The 17,160-nt window shown below is 40.5% G+C and overlaps 1 protein-coding gene across 3 annotated transcripts in view; it reads right to left on the bottom strand.

Annotated features, from left to right (window-relative positions):
• Positions 1-17,160, bottom strand: part of SMARCA1 (SWI/SNF related, matrix associated, actin dependent regulator of chromatin, subfamily a, member 1) — a 111,120-nt gene that overhangs the window by 49,032 nt on the left and 44,928 nt on the right. For all 3 annotated transcript variants that reach the window (XM_051967791.1, XM_051967789.1, XM_051967788.1), the window contains exons 10-13: positions 11,720-11,829; positions 10,655-10,881; positions 10,293-10,414; positions 4,030-4,182 (exon numbers count right to left, since the gene is read on the bottom strand). In XM_051967791.1, coding sequence (XP_051823751.1) covers positions 4,030-4,182; positions 10,293-10,414; positions 10,655-10,881; positions 11,720-11,829 — 612 coding nt within the window. The remainder of the gene's footprint in view (positions 1-4,029; positions 4,183-10,292; positions 10,415-10,654; positions 10,882-11,719; positions 11,830-17,160) is intronic.

Raw genomic sequence — 17,160 nt, 5'->3', positions numbered from 1 at the left:
TGGTAGAAATGAACGAAATGGATATTACCGGGGATTCTGGGTCCAACTCTTAGCCCGCTTGAGAGTGCAGATTCTAACCAGATCCTTCGGCACAAGCGTCTCTATTGCAACCACCCTCCACTCAGCTGCCGAAATGTTATTCCTAAAAGCACGGGACTGGATGTGTCACTCCCCATTTACCCCATTCCCCAGGTAATAAACTTCACTGGCTCCCTTTTAGCTGGAGGAGCAAATGTAAAATTCTCTGGTTGGCAGTGAAAGCTTCCCATCTGGCCCCCTTTCTAGCCTTTCAACTTCCTTAACACAGTTGTCCTTTCTCTGCCATCCAATCGTACTAGCACTTCTTGCTGCTCCTCATGCATGACCCTGTATCTCTAGTCTCCAAGTCTTCGCACCGGCTCTCCCTCCTGACTTGAGTCTCCTAGAATTCCAGAATTCTTGGAAAGTCTTGGAAACGGCAAGCCGTTTCTGGTGTCTGCCATTCCAAGGTATCTTTCCATCTAAAGTTGTGTCTTATGCACACTGGATTATCCATATATTGCCTCCCCAATTAGAATATAAGCTTCTTGAGGGTAAGGGCTGCTTTCATTTTTTGCTCTTTATCCACAATATTTAAAGGCACAATGCCAGGAATATAGGAAACGCTTACTAAGTGTCTAAGCTTGGCCAAAATCCCCCCAAAATGGAAATTCCATCTTTTTCCCTTCAGGAGAAGGTGTCTGCTGTCTGTACGTACAAGGAGACATACAGGTGGGGAGAAAAGAAATATCTGGAAAAACTTTCTGGAGATTAAGAAATCAGGAGAGGTTTAAAAAAGGCAAAGATTCCAACAAATGAGGCTGAAAGTACCTAGGGTACTAGGTAACCTGACTTTCACACCCACAATAAATTACAAAAGCCAGTTACAAAGCAGGTGGACTTTTAACAAAAGAGCCAAAACATAGGTGCAGAGCTAAAGCCAGGGGCCTCCTACTTTGTTTTCCTAAGGCAGAATTTTTAGTGTAATTTGATGAGAGACAGGGGCGATGAGGGCTTAAGTGTCCTGTAAAGCTAGATGATTATGGGGGGAAAAGGGAGGTGTGATCTCCTCAGGACTCAGGACAAAGGCAAACGACACACACACCTTATCAGAGATCTCTGAGAAGCAAAAGAGAAGCTGATATTTAAAAGGTTTTCTAAATGCCCACAACCTAAAGAAGCAGAAAAAGCTTAAAAAGAAAGGGGATAGAGAAAAAAGGAAATACAAAATTTGCAATCCTGGTGTAGAAATCCTAGGGGTCAGAGTAATCAGTGCACAGAAACAGTTCTATTTCTGGACAAAACTGTTAAAAAGTATCATTAAAGCACAGTAACAAAACACAGGCCTGGTATCTGCTTTATAAATTTTAATCCTACTAGGGAGGAAAAATGTTAAGAGACAAGCTTCCAGCTCCCTGGTAACATTTCAAGGCAATGACTCCAGAGATATTGAGGGCAAGGACTAGGTTGATTTATTGCCTACTCTGGGATCTCTCAGGTTTGGAAAATCCTTTCAATAAGGGAGAGTATAAATTATGGAGAATTTTCCCATCGATCAGTAAATCCAGAAGTATTTATTCAAGTCTCACCTCCCATCTAAACCCTTCTATTGCTCCAAGGAGACCGCAAGGCAGGAAGAAAGGGCTTAATATTGTTAGTAGCATGGAAACAGTCCATGGATTATCATATGCCCATTTTGGAGATGAGTCAAATGAGGCTCAAGTGACTTGCCCATAGTCACATAGCCACACATTTTACCGAGAATCAGAAATGGGATTCAAATCCTAAATCTCTCCTTACTCCTAGTGTTGGGAGTCTTTTCTCTCATCACACTACTGGCTTCCTTTCTAAGTTTCAGTTTTTTCCAGCTCTATTAAATGAGGGGATTAGACTAGATGGCCTTAAAGTTCCCTCTCAGCTCTAATTTTAGGTATATTAATGTTCATTAACAGATTGATTTTGAAAAAAAAAAATCAATCAACTGACGGACTTCACCACCAAGGATTTTAAACATTTTAGGCATAAGAGGAGTAAATCTGTTGTTTTCATATTTCTAACATTCATTTTTTCCCATTTTCACACTTATTTATTCAAATGATATGGTAAATAATTTCACAGTGTGAAAATGATGGGCAACTCTTAATTTGTTAAATGCCCATGATGGGGAAGATGGGCATTCAAAAAATGTCTTTCCTTTAACCTATGCTGGGGGCCTTGGACTTTTAAGGCTTATAATCTAGAAAATGGGCACCAGATGTACTCCTCAAACTCAATGAAGGACCTGACAAGGAACAATCCATTCCAAATTACACCCTAAGCAGTCCCCAAAAAAGGCCTTCCCTCTTCTCTCTTCCTTCTCCCCCTCTTTTCCTTTTTTTCTCCTCTCCCTTCCCCCTCCACCTTCTTTAACAAACTCAGGGCCCTGAATAGCCAGGAAGGACTCTACTCAAATCCTTTCTAAAAACAGCTAATTGATTTGAGTAGAAAAGGAATAAGGTAGAGAGCCAACCAGTAATGACCTGCACAAAGGAGACTACGACTTCTCAAAAGAAAACAGCGGCCTGCCTTGCCAACGCAAGGTACGTGAATGTTGGACAATGCCAGTTAGGAACGCAGACAAACGTTGGGAGAATGGGAAAAGTGGAAAATGGCCAAGGACGTTTATATTCCTTTGCCTTAAGAATGGAATGGACACAGTTGGGCCAAAGGTTTAGAAAAGGCCGCATGATGCAGGGAGTTTCTGGGTAACCTGCTTGTCTGCCTCTATGATAACAATAGGAAGGCTTCACTCTGGATGGACTACAGAGCTGGAAGGGATCTCAGAGGCCATTAAGTCTAACCCTTCTCAATTTATAGAAGGGGAAACTGAGGCTCAGCCAAGGGAAATGACTAGCCCTTGATCAATGTAGAAAGTGGCAAAATTGAAACTTGAACTCAGGACCTCTGGCTTCAAATTCACTTATCTTTCTGCTACAGGTTTCTGACCCCCCAGGAAATCAGAATCTACCTTCTTATATTTACATCACACAAATACCTCCCATAGGGATTAAAAGGAACCATCAAACTTGAGTGGTTTAAGAGCAGTGAGAAAGAAAGACACTAAGATACTAAGGCCCAGGGTAAATCTACCTATAGGCTCAGTTTACCAAATAATCATTCCAGCTATCTAGCCCATGGCCACTAAGGGAAATTTTCACTTTAGCCTGTTCATGAAAAAAAATCTCATGTCAGAAAATGTCTTTACTCTGGAAATAGGAAAAGGCAGCAAGCTGGGGACACGATATTTGAGTCCTCCACCCTCTGCAGCCCAGCGCTAACCCTAATGAAGGTCTTCATTTCCTGAGGACACAGCAGCTGGGCAGAGCTGAGAAGAGGCCTGGGAGGGTGCCGCATAAGCAGGCTGGCATTAATGAACATAATGACAAAATGAACAGCGAGTGGGTAATGTCACAAGTAGATTGTCCACACTTGGATAATTAAGAGTCTACCATAATCCAAAACACTCCCCTGCCTCACATCCAGGGTATGTGGGGGCCAGTTTAAACCCAGATGATTGCTAAATTTTCACTGTGATCACTTCCACAGAAATGGGGAAGGTTCCAAATCAGGGCATGAACTAGTGCTTTCTTGATTATCCAGACTTGAGAAAGTGTTGAGAAAATGTTCATAATGCAAATTTATCCTTAAAAGTATGTTCATGGGGGGGTTGAGAAAGGGGGGGGGCAGCTAGGTGGCCCAGTGGATAGAGCACCAGCCCTGAAGTCAGGAGGACCTGAGTTCAAATCTGACCTCAGACACTTAACACTTCCTAGCTGTGTGACCCTGGGCAAGTCACTTACCCCCAATTGCCTCAGCCAAAAATAACCAAAGTGTTCACGGCCATTTTTTTATGGAAAGTCAGTAATTAAACATTTATAAATACTTCTATTTCCAATTCAGATCACCTCAGGAACCACATTACAACATAGATCACTGAGTGCAAATGAACAGACCCATTTCAAGGTGACTTACCATAGCTTGCAGGTCAACCTGTGGGTTCCAGTCTGAATCATACAATATAACCACATCTGCAGTGGCCAAATTAATGCCGAGCCCTCCGGCTCTTGTACTCAGCATAAAAATGAATTTGGTACTGTTGGGAGCATTAAAGACCTCGATTGCTTCCTATGAACAAAAAGAAGAGAAAGATCCAAAATGCGGCGATCTCAAAAACATATAAACACTTATTCAAATTCACTTTCAAATGCTTTCTTTCACCTGCACAATGTTCTACATATCATACTCTATGTGACAGCATAGAAAGCAAATCATTCCATATGCTTCAACAAGACTACATGATGATCAATTCTGATGGACGTGGCCCTCTTCATCAATGAGATGAACCAAATCAGTTCCGATAGAGCAGGAATGAATTGAACCAGCTACACCCAGAGAAAGAACTCTGGGAGATGACTATGAACCACTGCATAGGATTCCCAATCCCTCTATTTTTGTCCGCCTACATTTTTGATTTCCTTCACAGGCTAATTGTATACTATTCCAAAGTCCTACTCTTTTTGTACAGCAAAATAACTGTACGGACAAGTATGCATATATTGCATTTAACACATATTTAACATGTATTGGTCAACCTGCCATCTAGGGGAGGGAGTGGGGGGAAGGAGGGGAAAAGTTGGAACAGAAGGTTTGGCAATTGTCAATGCTGTAAAGTTACTCATACGTATAACCTGTAAATAAAAGGCTATAATAATAAATAAAAAAAGAAAGCAAATCATTCCTAACTTTTTGGACAGTCCTTCAGGGGTCCCCGGAATTCTGTGGCAGCATGATGAGGCCAATGGCCCCTTCTCAGAATGTTTTTAAATTCGCCAAATAAAATACATAGCATTAAAAATGAAAATATCCACCAGCCCTGAAGTCAGGAGAACCAGAGTTCAAATCTGGCCTCAGACACCTAACACTTCCTAGTTGTGCGACCCTGAGCAAGTCACTTAACCCCAATTGCCCCAGAAAGAGAGAGGGAGGGAGGGAAAGAGGGAAGGAAAGGAGGAAGGAAGGCGGGAAGGAAGGAAATCTCGTTCTTTTCCCCAATCAACATGGACAAATCCTAGTAGTATCTAGCAATAGAGATGACTAAACAAAATGGAGACACAGCTGGAGATTTAAACTGTCATTCTGTCTCCATAGCATCGGTATGGTGTTGTGGAAGAACTGGAACACGGGCCTAAGGAGAGGAGAAGGTAATCTGTGGGGAGTGGAAGAATAACAGAAACCTCAATCCTGCACCCTACTAGCTAGGAAACCAAAAAAATGTCAATTTAGAAGTTGGTTATCCCACTGAAAAGGGGGGAAAACTAGAGTTGGTGAAGACGAGGTGATTTGTCTGGGAACACAGAAAACATGTATGTTATAAAATAAGCTCATGGGCCAATTCCAATGGACATGTGATGAGGAGAGCCATCTGCACCCAGAGAGAGGACTATGGGAACTGAGTGTGGACCACAACATAGTATTTTCACCTTTTGTTTGTTTACTTTGTTTTCTTTCTCATTTTTTTCCTTTTTCATCTGATGTTTTCTGTGCAGCATGATAAATGTGGAAATGTGTAAAGAAGAACCGTACATGTTTAACCTATAATGGGTTACTTGCTGTCTAAGGGAAGGGACCAGAGAAGGGAGAAAAATTTGGAACACAAAGGTTTTGTATGGGTGAATGTTGAAAACTATTTTTACATGTATTTTGAAAATAAAAAGCTATTATTTAAAAAAAGAAAAAAAGATTATTCCTTCATATCCAACTCAAAAGCAAATTAAAAAAAAATAAAATAACTTGATGGTCTATATACTGCCCAGCTCCTTAGAGTTGATAGGCTCAAGATGTGAGAATGAGACATACATGGACCAAGGTGGGAACTGCTTTTATGTGCGCCTGTGTCTACCTGTCCTAAGGGTTGAGGTTGTCCACCTGTCTTTTAAATTGAGGGGGTCAGATTTTTTCATGTGCAGCATAAGTGTGTTAACATTTATATAAGAAATTGAACATGTTTAACCCATACTCGATTACTTACTATCTAACGGAGAAAGGGGGTGGAGCTGGGAGAAAGGTTTGGAACAGAAGGTTTTGCCAAAGGTGAACGCTGAAAACTATCTTTGCATGGATTTTTAAAATAAACAGCTATTATTTTAAAAAAGGAAAGAAGATACCCCTTCATATCCAATTCAAAAATATATGTAGATTGATAGACAGACATATAGATAATAGACAGACAGACACACTCAAATAAAATAACTTGATGGTCTACACTGCCCACCTCCCTAGAGTTGATGGGCCCAAGATGTGAGAACATATATGGACCAAGGTGGGAACTTCTTTTGTGTCTGTGTGTTATCTGTTGTAAAGGTTGGGGTTTTCTGTCTGTTTTTAAAATTGGGGGGGGGTCAGATTTTCTCATGTGCAGCCTGATAAGCATAGAAATAGTAATAGAAGAAATTGCATGTATTTAACGCATACTGGATTACCTACTATCGAATGGAGAAGGGGAAGAGGGAAAAAATTTTGGAATACAAGGTTTTGTGAGGGTGAATGCTGAAAACTATCTTTGCATGGATTTTGAAAATCAACAGCTATTATTTGAAAAAAGAAAAAAAAAAGTTATTCCTTCACGTCCAACTCAAAAATAAAGAGATAGATAGACAGACAGACAAATAAAATAACTTGCTGGTCTATACTACCCAGCTTCCGAGAACTGATGGGCCCAAGATGTGACATAAATAGACCAGGGTGGGCACTTCTTTTGTGTCTGGCTGTGTGTATCTGTCCTAATGGTTGGGTTTTCTGTGTGTCTCTCCAATTGTGGGGGTCAGATTTTTCATGTGCAGTATGATTACGTATAGAAATATTAATAGAAGAAATGGCATGTGTTTAACCCATACTGGATTACTTGATGTATAATGGAGAAAGGGGGGGGGGGAGAAAGGAGGGAGGAAAATTTGGAACACAAGATTTGCAAGGGTGAATGCTAAAAACTCTCTTTGCATGGATTTGGAATAGAAAAAGCTATTATTAAAATAAATTAATAAATAAGTTGGAGGTCAGGGTTGTGAGAAGGAAAGAAAGCATTGAGTTTACTATTTGAAGAAAAAAAGAGAAAAGAAGAAAACAGCTTCAGCATTTGGGAATACGAAGCAAAGACAAAGGAAGAGGGGAGGCGGTTTCTGTCTAGGACCGCAGACAGGAGGTAAGAGATAAGTTGGGCAAGTGCTTTAGGCCATTCTGTGGAGAGCCTGGACACCAAGGTCACTGCTAATCTCAGTCCCAAGGGGTTCAGTGATAAAGAGTATTTCTCTGTCCATAGAGAGACCGTGGGATCTCCACCCTCTTGGCTGGAATGGTCTGTTTTTCTTTTTAATACAAAAGGATTCTACAGGATGGGGGGAATGATTAAAAAGAAACTATTATAAAACACAATAAAATAATGCCGAAGGCATAGAAAAAATGAAATTCTGTCAACGTGGGAAACTTTATCGGGCCTCAGCAGTAAGACAGATGAGGAGCACCCACAGATTTGATTCAGTGACCCAAGGTCACACAACTAGGAAAGATCACTGAGAAAGTCTTCACCCAAGGTCTTCTCAATCCTAAACTCAGTATTCTATCCAATATACCAAACTGCTGCTTGAGAAAAAATGACTTTAAAGGACAATTATAGCCCGATCAAAGTTACAGGCAGAAAAGGAGGCTCACTGACAAAGTCATTCAAACATGCAGAGTCCACAGACAGGTGAGGAGCCCGATTAATGGAAGGCTGTGACAGTGAAAGCAGACTCAAATCAAAGATCAGAGATCAGAGATGCAAGTGGGAATTTTTTCAAAATAATATGAACAAAAAGGGCAATTGTAGAGCTAGAATTCGGGCACAACATAAGATATTTGCGACAGGATGGCTGGGACCTCTAGCTGTGATTTTATTAATATGGGTAATTTCTGTTTGCCAATGCAGGTTGACACTTTCTCTGAACTCACTGTCTTGTAGAGATGCCTAGAACACTGACAGGGTGAGTGACTTACCCAGAATCCCACAATCAGTATGTTAAAGGTGACCCTTGAACTCATGTCTGCCCAGTTCAGAGGTCCATTGTCTCCAGCCACTGTGTTACACTGCCTCTTGGACATTTACATAGCACCTTGAAGAGTACTTTCCTCACAACGATTTGGAAAGAACAGCTTCAGTTCAGTGAAGACGCAGATTACATCAGATTGCAAAGAGCTAACTAGTGATAGAACAAGGAAGTAGGCAGAGAGCACAATTTAGCTAAGAAAGGAAGGAGAGCAGTGGACTAGTGTGAAGGGATAGGAGGGGCTAGTGGAGGGGCTTTTAAGGATGAGGGAGACCTGAGCATGCTTAAAGACAATAGAAAAGGACCCAGTAGCTATGGAGAGGTTGAAAAGTACAGGAAGTGAGGACAGTGTGTTGGAGCAGACAGGAAGGAATGAGATCAAATGTAGAGAGAGGAGGTGACCTTTTCAGAGCCTTTTAGAAAGAAGAAAAGGGAGAAATTAGGTCAAGTGGCTGTGAAATGATAATGGAAGATGAGGAAGCTCCCATTGAACATCCTCAGTTTTCTCAGTTAAATAAGAAAGTAGGTCCTCAGATGAGAGAGAGAAGGGAGACGATAAGATATGGGGAGTTGAAGTAGGAAAAGAAGATTTTGAGTGGTTTCTGTGGAGAATGAGATAGTCAACTTGAGAGGAACAAGAAGATCGCCTTGCTCCAGCGAGGGCCCAGTTGAAGCCGGATAACATGAATTTGTAATGTACCTCCATCAGCCAATTGTGACATTTCCTCTGACTTGTGAGGAGGGCAGAGGAAGTAGATTACAGAAATAATCTAGGGCTGAGGTCCAGCAAATAAAACCCAAGTGAGAAAGCAAGGAAGGAATTTAAGAGCAGAGGATAAAAGAGAAGTGACTGGCCACTGGGTTAGACAGGAAAGGAAAGAAAAGTGACGTCAGAACAGGGGTGATGGCCGGAGAAAATACCAGGGAGTGGAGGGATGGAGGTGTTGACCAGAGCAAAATACAGCTATAGGAAGGATGAAGAAAAGAGAGATGGAGAGAGAAAAATTCATGGTCAGAAAAATGTCAGAAGGATCCAAGACAAAGGGATTCTTCTGCTTAGTTCTGTCTACATAATTATACTTGGGTCACCTCTTCCAAGTTTTAGTCCTGCTCAAAATGCTGACAAATGTTGATCTTTTTTAAAGAAAATTAACACTTTCACTCTGGTCTGGGAGCTATCACTGTCTTCACTACTTGTACATCAAACCTTCTTCTAATAAAATTGATTCCCCATGAAACCACACCCTCTAGGAACAAGAGAGCTATTTCGATATTCTGATTTCATTCATTTAATATCATGACTCAAGTTTGCCCTTTTTAAATTTTTGGATTTGTGAAGAGCTTTGACTTAGCATTTATTTTTCTGCTGCTACCACATAATTGGCTTAACAATTATTTGAGCAATGAGAATGATCCAAATATAATGTTTTCTTCTAGAAAGGGCTGTCAAAAACAACAATAAACTTTACTTTTTAAAAGAAATGTTTCATATATGTAGCAGAATGGACAAAACCAAAAGAAATGTGTCACTTTCTAATCGGGAAATAGGGTAATAGCAAGATCCAGTGTGTGGTCTGCCCTAAGCGTGGCTGAACTGGGGAGAAGGAGGAAGCTGAGGAAAATGGGGGTTGGGGGAACCACCGACACGGATATTAAAGTCCCTTAGCATAGCAATCTAAAGGCAAAAGCTAGGGAGGGGAAGGTGGCCATTCCCCATGCTGAAACCCTTGAGAAATAAAGGAGAATGATTAAGGGAGGGAGATAAATTACAGCCATTATAAGATGCACACAAACAGAGCAAAGGAAAAGAAAATCAGAGCTGGAAGGGCAACAGAGCAAAGGAAAAGAATATCAGAGCTAGGAGGAGAGTTTAAGAGGGCATCCTCATCATAGAGATGAGGCAACTAGACAAGAGAAGAGGTCACACAGCATATTTAGGGGCAGATGGAGGACAACCGAGGTCTTCCAGGACTTCTAGTTCCCACTACTGTATCCACACAACTATTCAAAGTCCTAGAACAGCGAAAGATTAAATGTTCCCAGTGAAAATAACAACATCATAAATGGAAATTCACTTCAAAGTGGAAAACACGAAGGGAAAAAAAAAACACTGCTTAATCAAGCTGTGAGGGTGGACACCTGCTTAACCTCTCTCACCTCCCTTTCCTCATGTGGTGTCTGTCCATCTAGCCGACAGTACTCATAACCCCGCCACATGCAGTAATCCTCCAGGATATCCAGTAATCGTGTCATCTGGCTGAAAATGAGGACTCTTGACTCTAAACATTTTCAAAAAATAAAAACATGCAAAATTGAAAAGGTCATTTCAAAATAAGAACATGACATGCCAAACGAAAGAACAAGAATACATCTGAAGTTGTTCAGAATCCAATTCAAAATGCATGTTGATGTTTTAAATTCATTAAACTTTATTCCAGGGACAAGAAAGGCTCAAAACTGGACAATGTTATTCCCATACAAAAGGTTTGCAAATAAATATTCTGTTTTACTTCTCTCACCCTGTTCTTTGAGTTTGGGCAACAGTTTATCCAGTGCCACCATTTTACCACTGTTATTGACAATATGAGCATCAGTTGTATATGGTGGGCCAGGTTCAGCCCCGTCAAACAGGTAGGGATGATTGCAACATTTTCGCAATTGCATGAGAATATTCAGCAGTCGCATTTTATCCGTCTTTCCAACTGAATTTAAAATATCAATATCTTTCATCAGAATTCGTGTGTACCTGCAATTTTGGAGGCATAATATAATTAAATGATTTAGTAAAAGGTTCGCTAATTCCATGAAGCAGCATTTCCTTAGTAGCTATTTTAAATTTCGTTTTAAAATAATGAGATTTCTATCAAGATTAAATTCAATCAGGAAAAAAAAAAGGGCAAAGAAAAAAGAAAAGTTATGAGGAGACATGTATGGACTTGAACACTTAAAACTATTTTTCTATCATTTAAACCCATTTCTTTTGCTTGTTTTAAATCCATCAATGAAAATGGGGATCCATTGGTAGCTAGGTGCTATAAAATGCTTTTTCTTATACTTGCATGGGGTTATCTAGTTCCAGGCCTTGGCTGCCCTCATTTGACCTAAACATCCTCAGTTCCTCTAATTGTCCTTCAGAGGTCATTAGCAATCTCTCAACCTTTTGCAAGTCAAAAGGGGATTAAAGGGCAGATCCACCCCAATCACAAAGGCACCTCAGAGCTCATTTCTAATGCTCATTAAAGTGAGACTGGATTCTTTTTTTAATGCCATTAAGCAATTGCCCTGTCTTGCCAGTGGTTCATTAAGACTCCCTATTCCCTCTCAATTTCCTCCATATTTACACTTGGGTAATCATCTCACTCTCCACTTAGGTAATAATGACAACCAGTTTTCTTCAAACTTAATAGGAAAGTTTCATGTCAAGCTTATTTAAAAATTTTAAAGCTGATTTTTATTTCTAGAAACAGAATATGAAATGTAAGTTATGAAATAAAAACAAAATTAAGATGCTACCAGGTAAAGTTCAAAGAGACAAAACTCTTTTAGGCAAATATATGGCCATTAAGTGAAATTAAAAAGCTTACCATTCTCTTTGCATCTTGCTCAGGCCAAGGTAAATTTTTACTTCCTTTTTAGGAGGGAGAGTCTTTTCAACTTCAGCTTTTATACGCCGTAACAGAAATGGTTTTAAAACCTAAAGAGGGAAATTTTTCATGAAAGTTTATGAGACATTTAATACAAGTTATATATTTTACATGATTTTAATCAACATTCTAATTGTGAATTTTCCTGCTATCATGTGAACTAAAAAAACGCAACTGTCCTAAAGATTTTAACCAACGTTCTAATTGTGAATTTTCCTGCCATCATGAGAACTAGAAAAACCCAACTGTTCTAAAGTTTGGGGCAGCATGTGGCAGGCCAACAATACAGTTATTTAGGTATGCCCTCCGGCAATCAAGTCTCATATTTCTGCTGGGATTTACCCATCCAGAACCAATGGGCCAAATGACAAATGAATGTCTCCTAATCACAGTGTCCACTCCAAATAGCACATCTTGACTGAAGGACATCCCTAAACCCACAGTATTAAAGAATAAGCAGTTGAGAAGCCTCGAAGGAGATCTTGAACTACAGAAGTACTGGTAAATGTGAGTAGGAGAATACAGTGAAAAGAAGATAATTCATTATGAGACTTTGGAACGAATCTCACTTCACACTAGATAGACATTTCACCCTCACTTTTCTGTATATCAGATAAACAAATCATTAGAGGAGAGTAATATCTCATGTACCAGTGGTTCTCAGACTTTTATGCTCAGTATCTTTATACTTTAAAAATCATTGATGATCTGTTCAAAGAGTTTTTGTTTCTGTGGGCTAGATTTACAGATATTTACTATATTAGAAATAAAAACTAATTTGGAACTTCTAGACCTCTCTGAAAGGGTCTATAACCCCCAGGATTTTCTGGATCGTACTTTGAGAAGTACTGCCATACACGACCTATCTCAAAAGAGCTGTTGTAGGTGAAGCCCCAAAAGAAATGTGAGATATCATTGTTATCCCGAATCATAGTAGGTCCCAGAAAACTAGTCAAATCCTGAGCTTAAATGAGATGACCAGACAAAGTCAAAAGTTCCCCAGTGGATGATTTAGTTGAGGAGCTTCTCTGGGAAATGCTCAGAGATCCCAAAGATCTAGACTGAAATAAGAGAATTAGTAAACCTAGATTAGAATGGGGGAGAAAAAAGTTACAAATGACCTGCCTGCTCTAGATGATACATGCTCAAGACCATTGTGGATGGGATCATAAAAACTCTGCTTCCAACTAATAATATTAACACCACCTCCAGGCACTCAAAAGCTAACCCTTTTGACTGAAAGCTAACAAGTTTGACTATATATGTAATCACATAAAATCTCCTTTTAACTTCACCTTTATCTCCTCCTGGGAAGGAAAGAATGCAAGTCTCATCAATCCTACTTTTACAGATTAAGAAACTTGAGTCGGAATGGGCAAAAATAACAATATCACACAACTGGCTAAAGGCAAAATCTCCTGACTCCTAGTCTGGCCTTCTTTCCACTAGAAAGTTGGGGAATACAAGTATGTACCAGCTGTTCTCCAAGCAGATGGCTAATGGCTTCTCTCATAAGTGATGAGCTACCTTGTGCACATGTAGCCTTTGGCACATATCCCATAAGTCATCAGACCTTTCGTTCCATAATGTTACCAGTCCTGATTATTAAGAGTTCCAATTTTTCATTGTAAAATCATTAATTAACCTGAAACAAATCATGAGGACCTTTCCAGGTTTTGTTACTTCCCAAAAAAAATGGAGAAAGAACTTGACATTTAGGACAAAGGACTGGTATCAAGCCTTAGACTTAAGAGGTAAAAAATTTAGTTTGAGATCATTCTGCCTGCCTTTTACTTGCTCAATATGACTAAAGGAATGTCAGTTCACTTTAATCAGGCAGAGGCTTTCTAGTCATTTCATCATAGAAGCCCAGAGATGGGCTAAGTGACAGGTATCCTTGAAGAGTAGAAGACAACAAGCTGGTGGCAGGGAGAAACAGATACATGGAGATCAACAAAGACATTCTCTTGCCCTGTGGCACCAGAGAATGCTGCTGCCCCTCCAGTCATATTCCCTGGCTCCATAAAGCCAATTCTCCCATTGATGATATATAGAGATAGATTTATTCCCCAAGTTTAAAAATGGAATGTTCCATTGTTATTCTTCTTATTGCTTGCTATACTTCTTAACATACTTTTCAACTAAATGTCATTGCTGCCTAGGAAAAGTAAATAAATCAATCCATAAGGACTAATAAAAGCTATGGTTTCCAGTCAAATGAAAGGGGTTTCCTGAGGTCCTACATTGTGGGGAACTAAATCGGGATATCCCTTTGAAATACCTGCAAGGATGGTTTAAAAAAAATAATCACAATTCAACTAGAATATTAAGTAATATAGTAATAATAATAAGTAATAACTCAGTAGTAATAGCTACCATTTTTATACTGCTTTAAGGTTTGAAAAATGGTTAACATAGCTTATTTCACTTGATCCTCACAATCCTGGATGGTACTATTACTATCCCCATTTGACAGAGGAAAATACTAAGGTACAGAAGAGAGGAAGAAAAAACTGATAAAATGCTTACTACATGCCAGAGCCTGTGTTAAGCACTTGACCAAGAGTCTCTCATTTCATTCCCACAATAACGCTGGGAAGTTTATAGCACAAGAAGCAGAAATGGACAAAGGCTAAGTGACATGCTCAGGATGACATAGCCAGGAAGGGTCTGAGATGAGATAGGCCTAGATGGCCTATCGCTGCCCCATCTTTCCTCCTGAACCACTCAGTGATCCAAGGAGTATTGAACTAAGTACTAAGTAAGAGGGAGCCAACAGATACTTGCGTATTTGTGTTACCAAGTTCATGCTGAGTGTCCATCCTGTGGGCCACTCAGTTGCTTGACTTGATGGGACCACCATGGTTTCATGGGAGGAGTTCCCCCTTTAGAATAATTTCTAGAATCTGCCTTAGAAAAAACTTCTGTTTGTAAAGGAACACAGATATAAGAGAATCTCTCCTCAGGTACTGGACTATTTGAGTTCCTTTTTTAATTTTTTGAAATTTGATTGAGATTTTATAATCCCAATATATACACTACACAAACAAAAACCCTGTTTTATCATTGAGAGGTTTATTGATTTGTCTAGGGTCATACAGATAATACATATCTGAGCAAGGATTGGATCTCAGGGCTTCCTGACTGCAGGGCTGACAGGTTATTCACTGAGCCACCTCGTTGCCATTTCCAAACCCCCTTATACCTAACAGGGTCCCAGTTATTTGACAGCAGTTAGTTTGACTGAGGAAACAAAAGGAAACACATTCAAGACAATCCACTTCAAATCACAGCCTCAAGGTGTTGAAACCTTGGAGCTCTTTCAGGGGAACTGACCCAAACTGAGGTCTGCAGCTTTGGGACCTTTCTTGTAGATATTCTACTGGACTGAGAGTGGTAGAGTGGTACCGCTCAACAAGAGCTGACAGGGGGTCAAATCTCATCATTTCCTGCCTGTGTGACCTGGGACAATCTCTTCCCCTCCCTGAGTCCCAGTTTCCAATTCCTACAAATGAGGGAGTTAAACTAGATGGCCTCTAAGATCCTTATTGCTCTAAGTCAAAGCTTCTCAAATTATGGTTTGCAACCTCCTATGGGGACGAGTAACTGAATTCGGGGATCATGAGATCATGATTTATTATCCATAAATGTTTGATTTGTATGGCGATCTTATATACCAAAATACACAAGGTCATGTAAAAATCTCTCAGGTAAAAAGGGTCACGAATGGAAAAAGTTTTGAAAAGCCTACTTTAAGTCAATAAACATATATATGACTGGGAACAAAAGGGAAAACTCTAGCCAGGCCACAGAGACAAAGGAGGATGGAAACGTTGGGAAATAATTGGAGAAGATATTTTAAAAGTGTTTTGCAAGCCTTGAAGCATGGTATAAAAGATACTTTTTCTTATTAATACAACAGTGGGGAATAAGTAGGAATTAGGGAGAATGTGTGAGGCCTTCCACGGAAGTTACGGGGAGCACTGTGAACAATGGACAGAGGTGTCACATATTGCAGTCAGTAGCTCCCGTTGTCATGACAACAGTAATCCCACACCTCCAGATGTTAAAGCTAGGGATGGAACCCACGCTATTAGGCTAACAGAGGGTGAACAGAACTGAGAAGCTGGGCTTGCTACAGAAAGTGTTGAACTTCATGGCCTCAATTGTTGTTGCATGACTGGTGTCCAGAACACCGGGGAGTTTGAAAGCAATAACAAGTCACATAGGACAAGAAGTAAGGGAATGACTCCTGAAGACCTTGTCCCTTGGGGGGAACAATGACTTCTCGTTGAAACAATGGAATCAGTCACAGCAGTGGAATGGGGTGCTAGAGCAAATGGTACCCAGTTCCACCCATGGCACCAGCAAGCAATGAAGCCCGAGGACGTCTGGGGCAAAAGACAATCCCTGAGTTAGCGGGAAGCAGATTCTCCTACTCCAGCACGCTGATGGATGTCTCTAAGATGTGTCAGACTTGTGTCGATGTATTCACAACAAAAGCCAGTAGCCGATTTCTCTTGTGCAAGAGAATTGTACAAATATGCTTCTACATACTGTTTTAACATATATTTTAACATGTAGAATATATATTGAATTGCCGGCCATCTAGGGAAGAGGATGGGGGGAAAGAGGGGACAATCTGAAACACAAGGCTATGCAAAGGTCAATGCTGACAAATTATTGGTGCATAGATTTTGAAAATAAAAAGCTTTAAAAATTTTTTTGACAAAGCTAGCACCCTGCACTGCATTTTGGGGTGGGGGGAGAGAAGTACCAGCAGTGATAGGATTGGAGGAGACCATTCTAGAAAAGAGAGGGACAATAAAGGAACCATCCTAATGGTGGCAGCTGATGGACACCAGTAGACCCAACATGGTCTCTCTGACCATGAGAGAGTCTTTGCAATTACCCAATAGGGTATGGCAAGAATCCTGACAGTTAAGAATCACGACTACCTCTCCTCAGGGACACTCATGGCCTGAATGCTTCAATCCATCCCTGGGGATTATTCTGGGGGCCTTTGAGATCTGAGCCTTATGGAACTTTGGAGCCCCACAGAGTCAATGTGTGGGACTGCCAGTGCCTTCAGGAACACAGGGCCACAAAGTCCTCCCAACCTACCAGCGGTGGCGTCAGAGCCACATTTTGACAAGTACCAAGTCTTGGGAGTCTCAGGAGATGGAGAAGCCAGAGGCTTGTAAGGACATCTGGGGCTACAAGATCGATGGGCAGAATCTGTGAGAATCACTGCTTGTTGGGGCCATGAGCAGAAGTGGCTACCATTTACTCTAGCACCCCATTCCACTGCTGTGACTGATTCCATTGTTTCTACAAGGGGGCGCTGTTCCCCCTAAAGGACAAACCTGGGGTCCTTAAGG

Source organism: Antechinus flavipes, chromosome X (assembly GCF_016432865.1).
Source record: "Antechinus flavipes isolate AdamAnt ecotype Samford, QLD, Australia chromosome X, AdamAnt_v2, whole genome shotgun sequence".
NCBI classification, from domain to species: Eukaryota; Metazoa; Chordata; class Mammalia; order Dasyuromorphia; family Dasyuridae; genus Antechinus; species Antechinus flavipes.
Note: the sequence above shows the minus strand (reverse complement) of the source record. Positions and strands in the feature narration are given on the sequence as shown.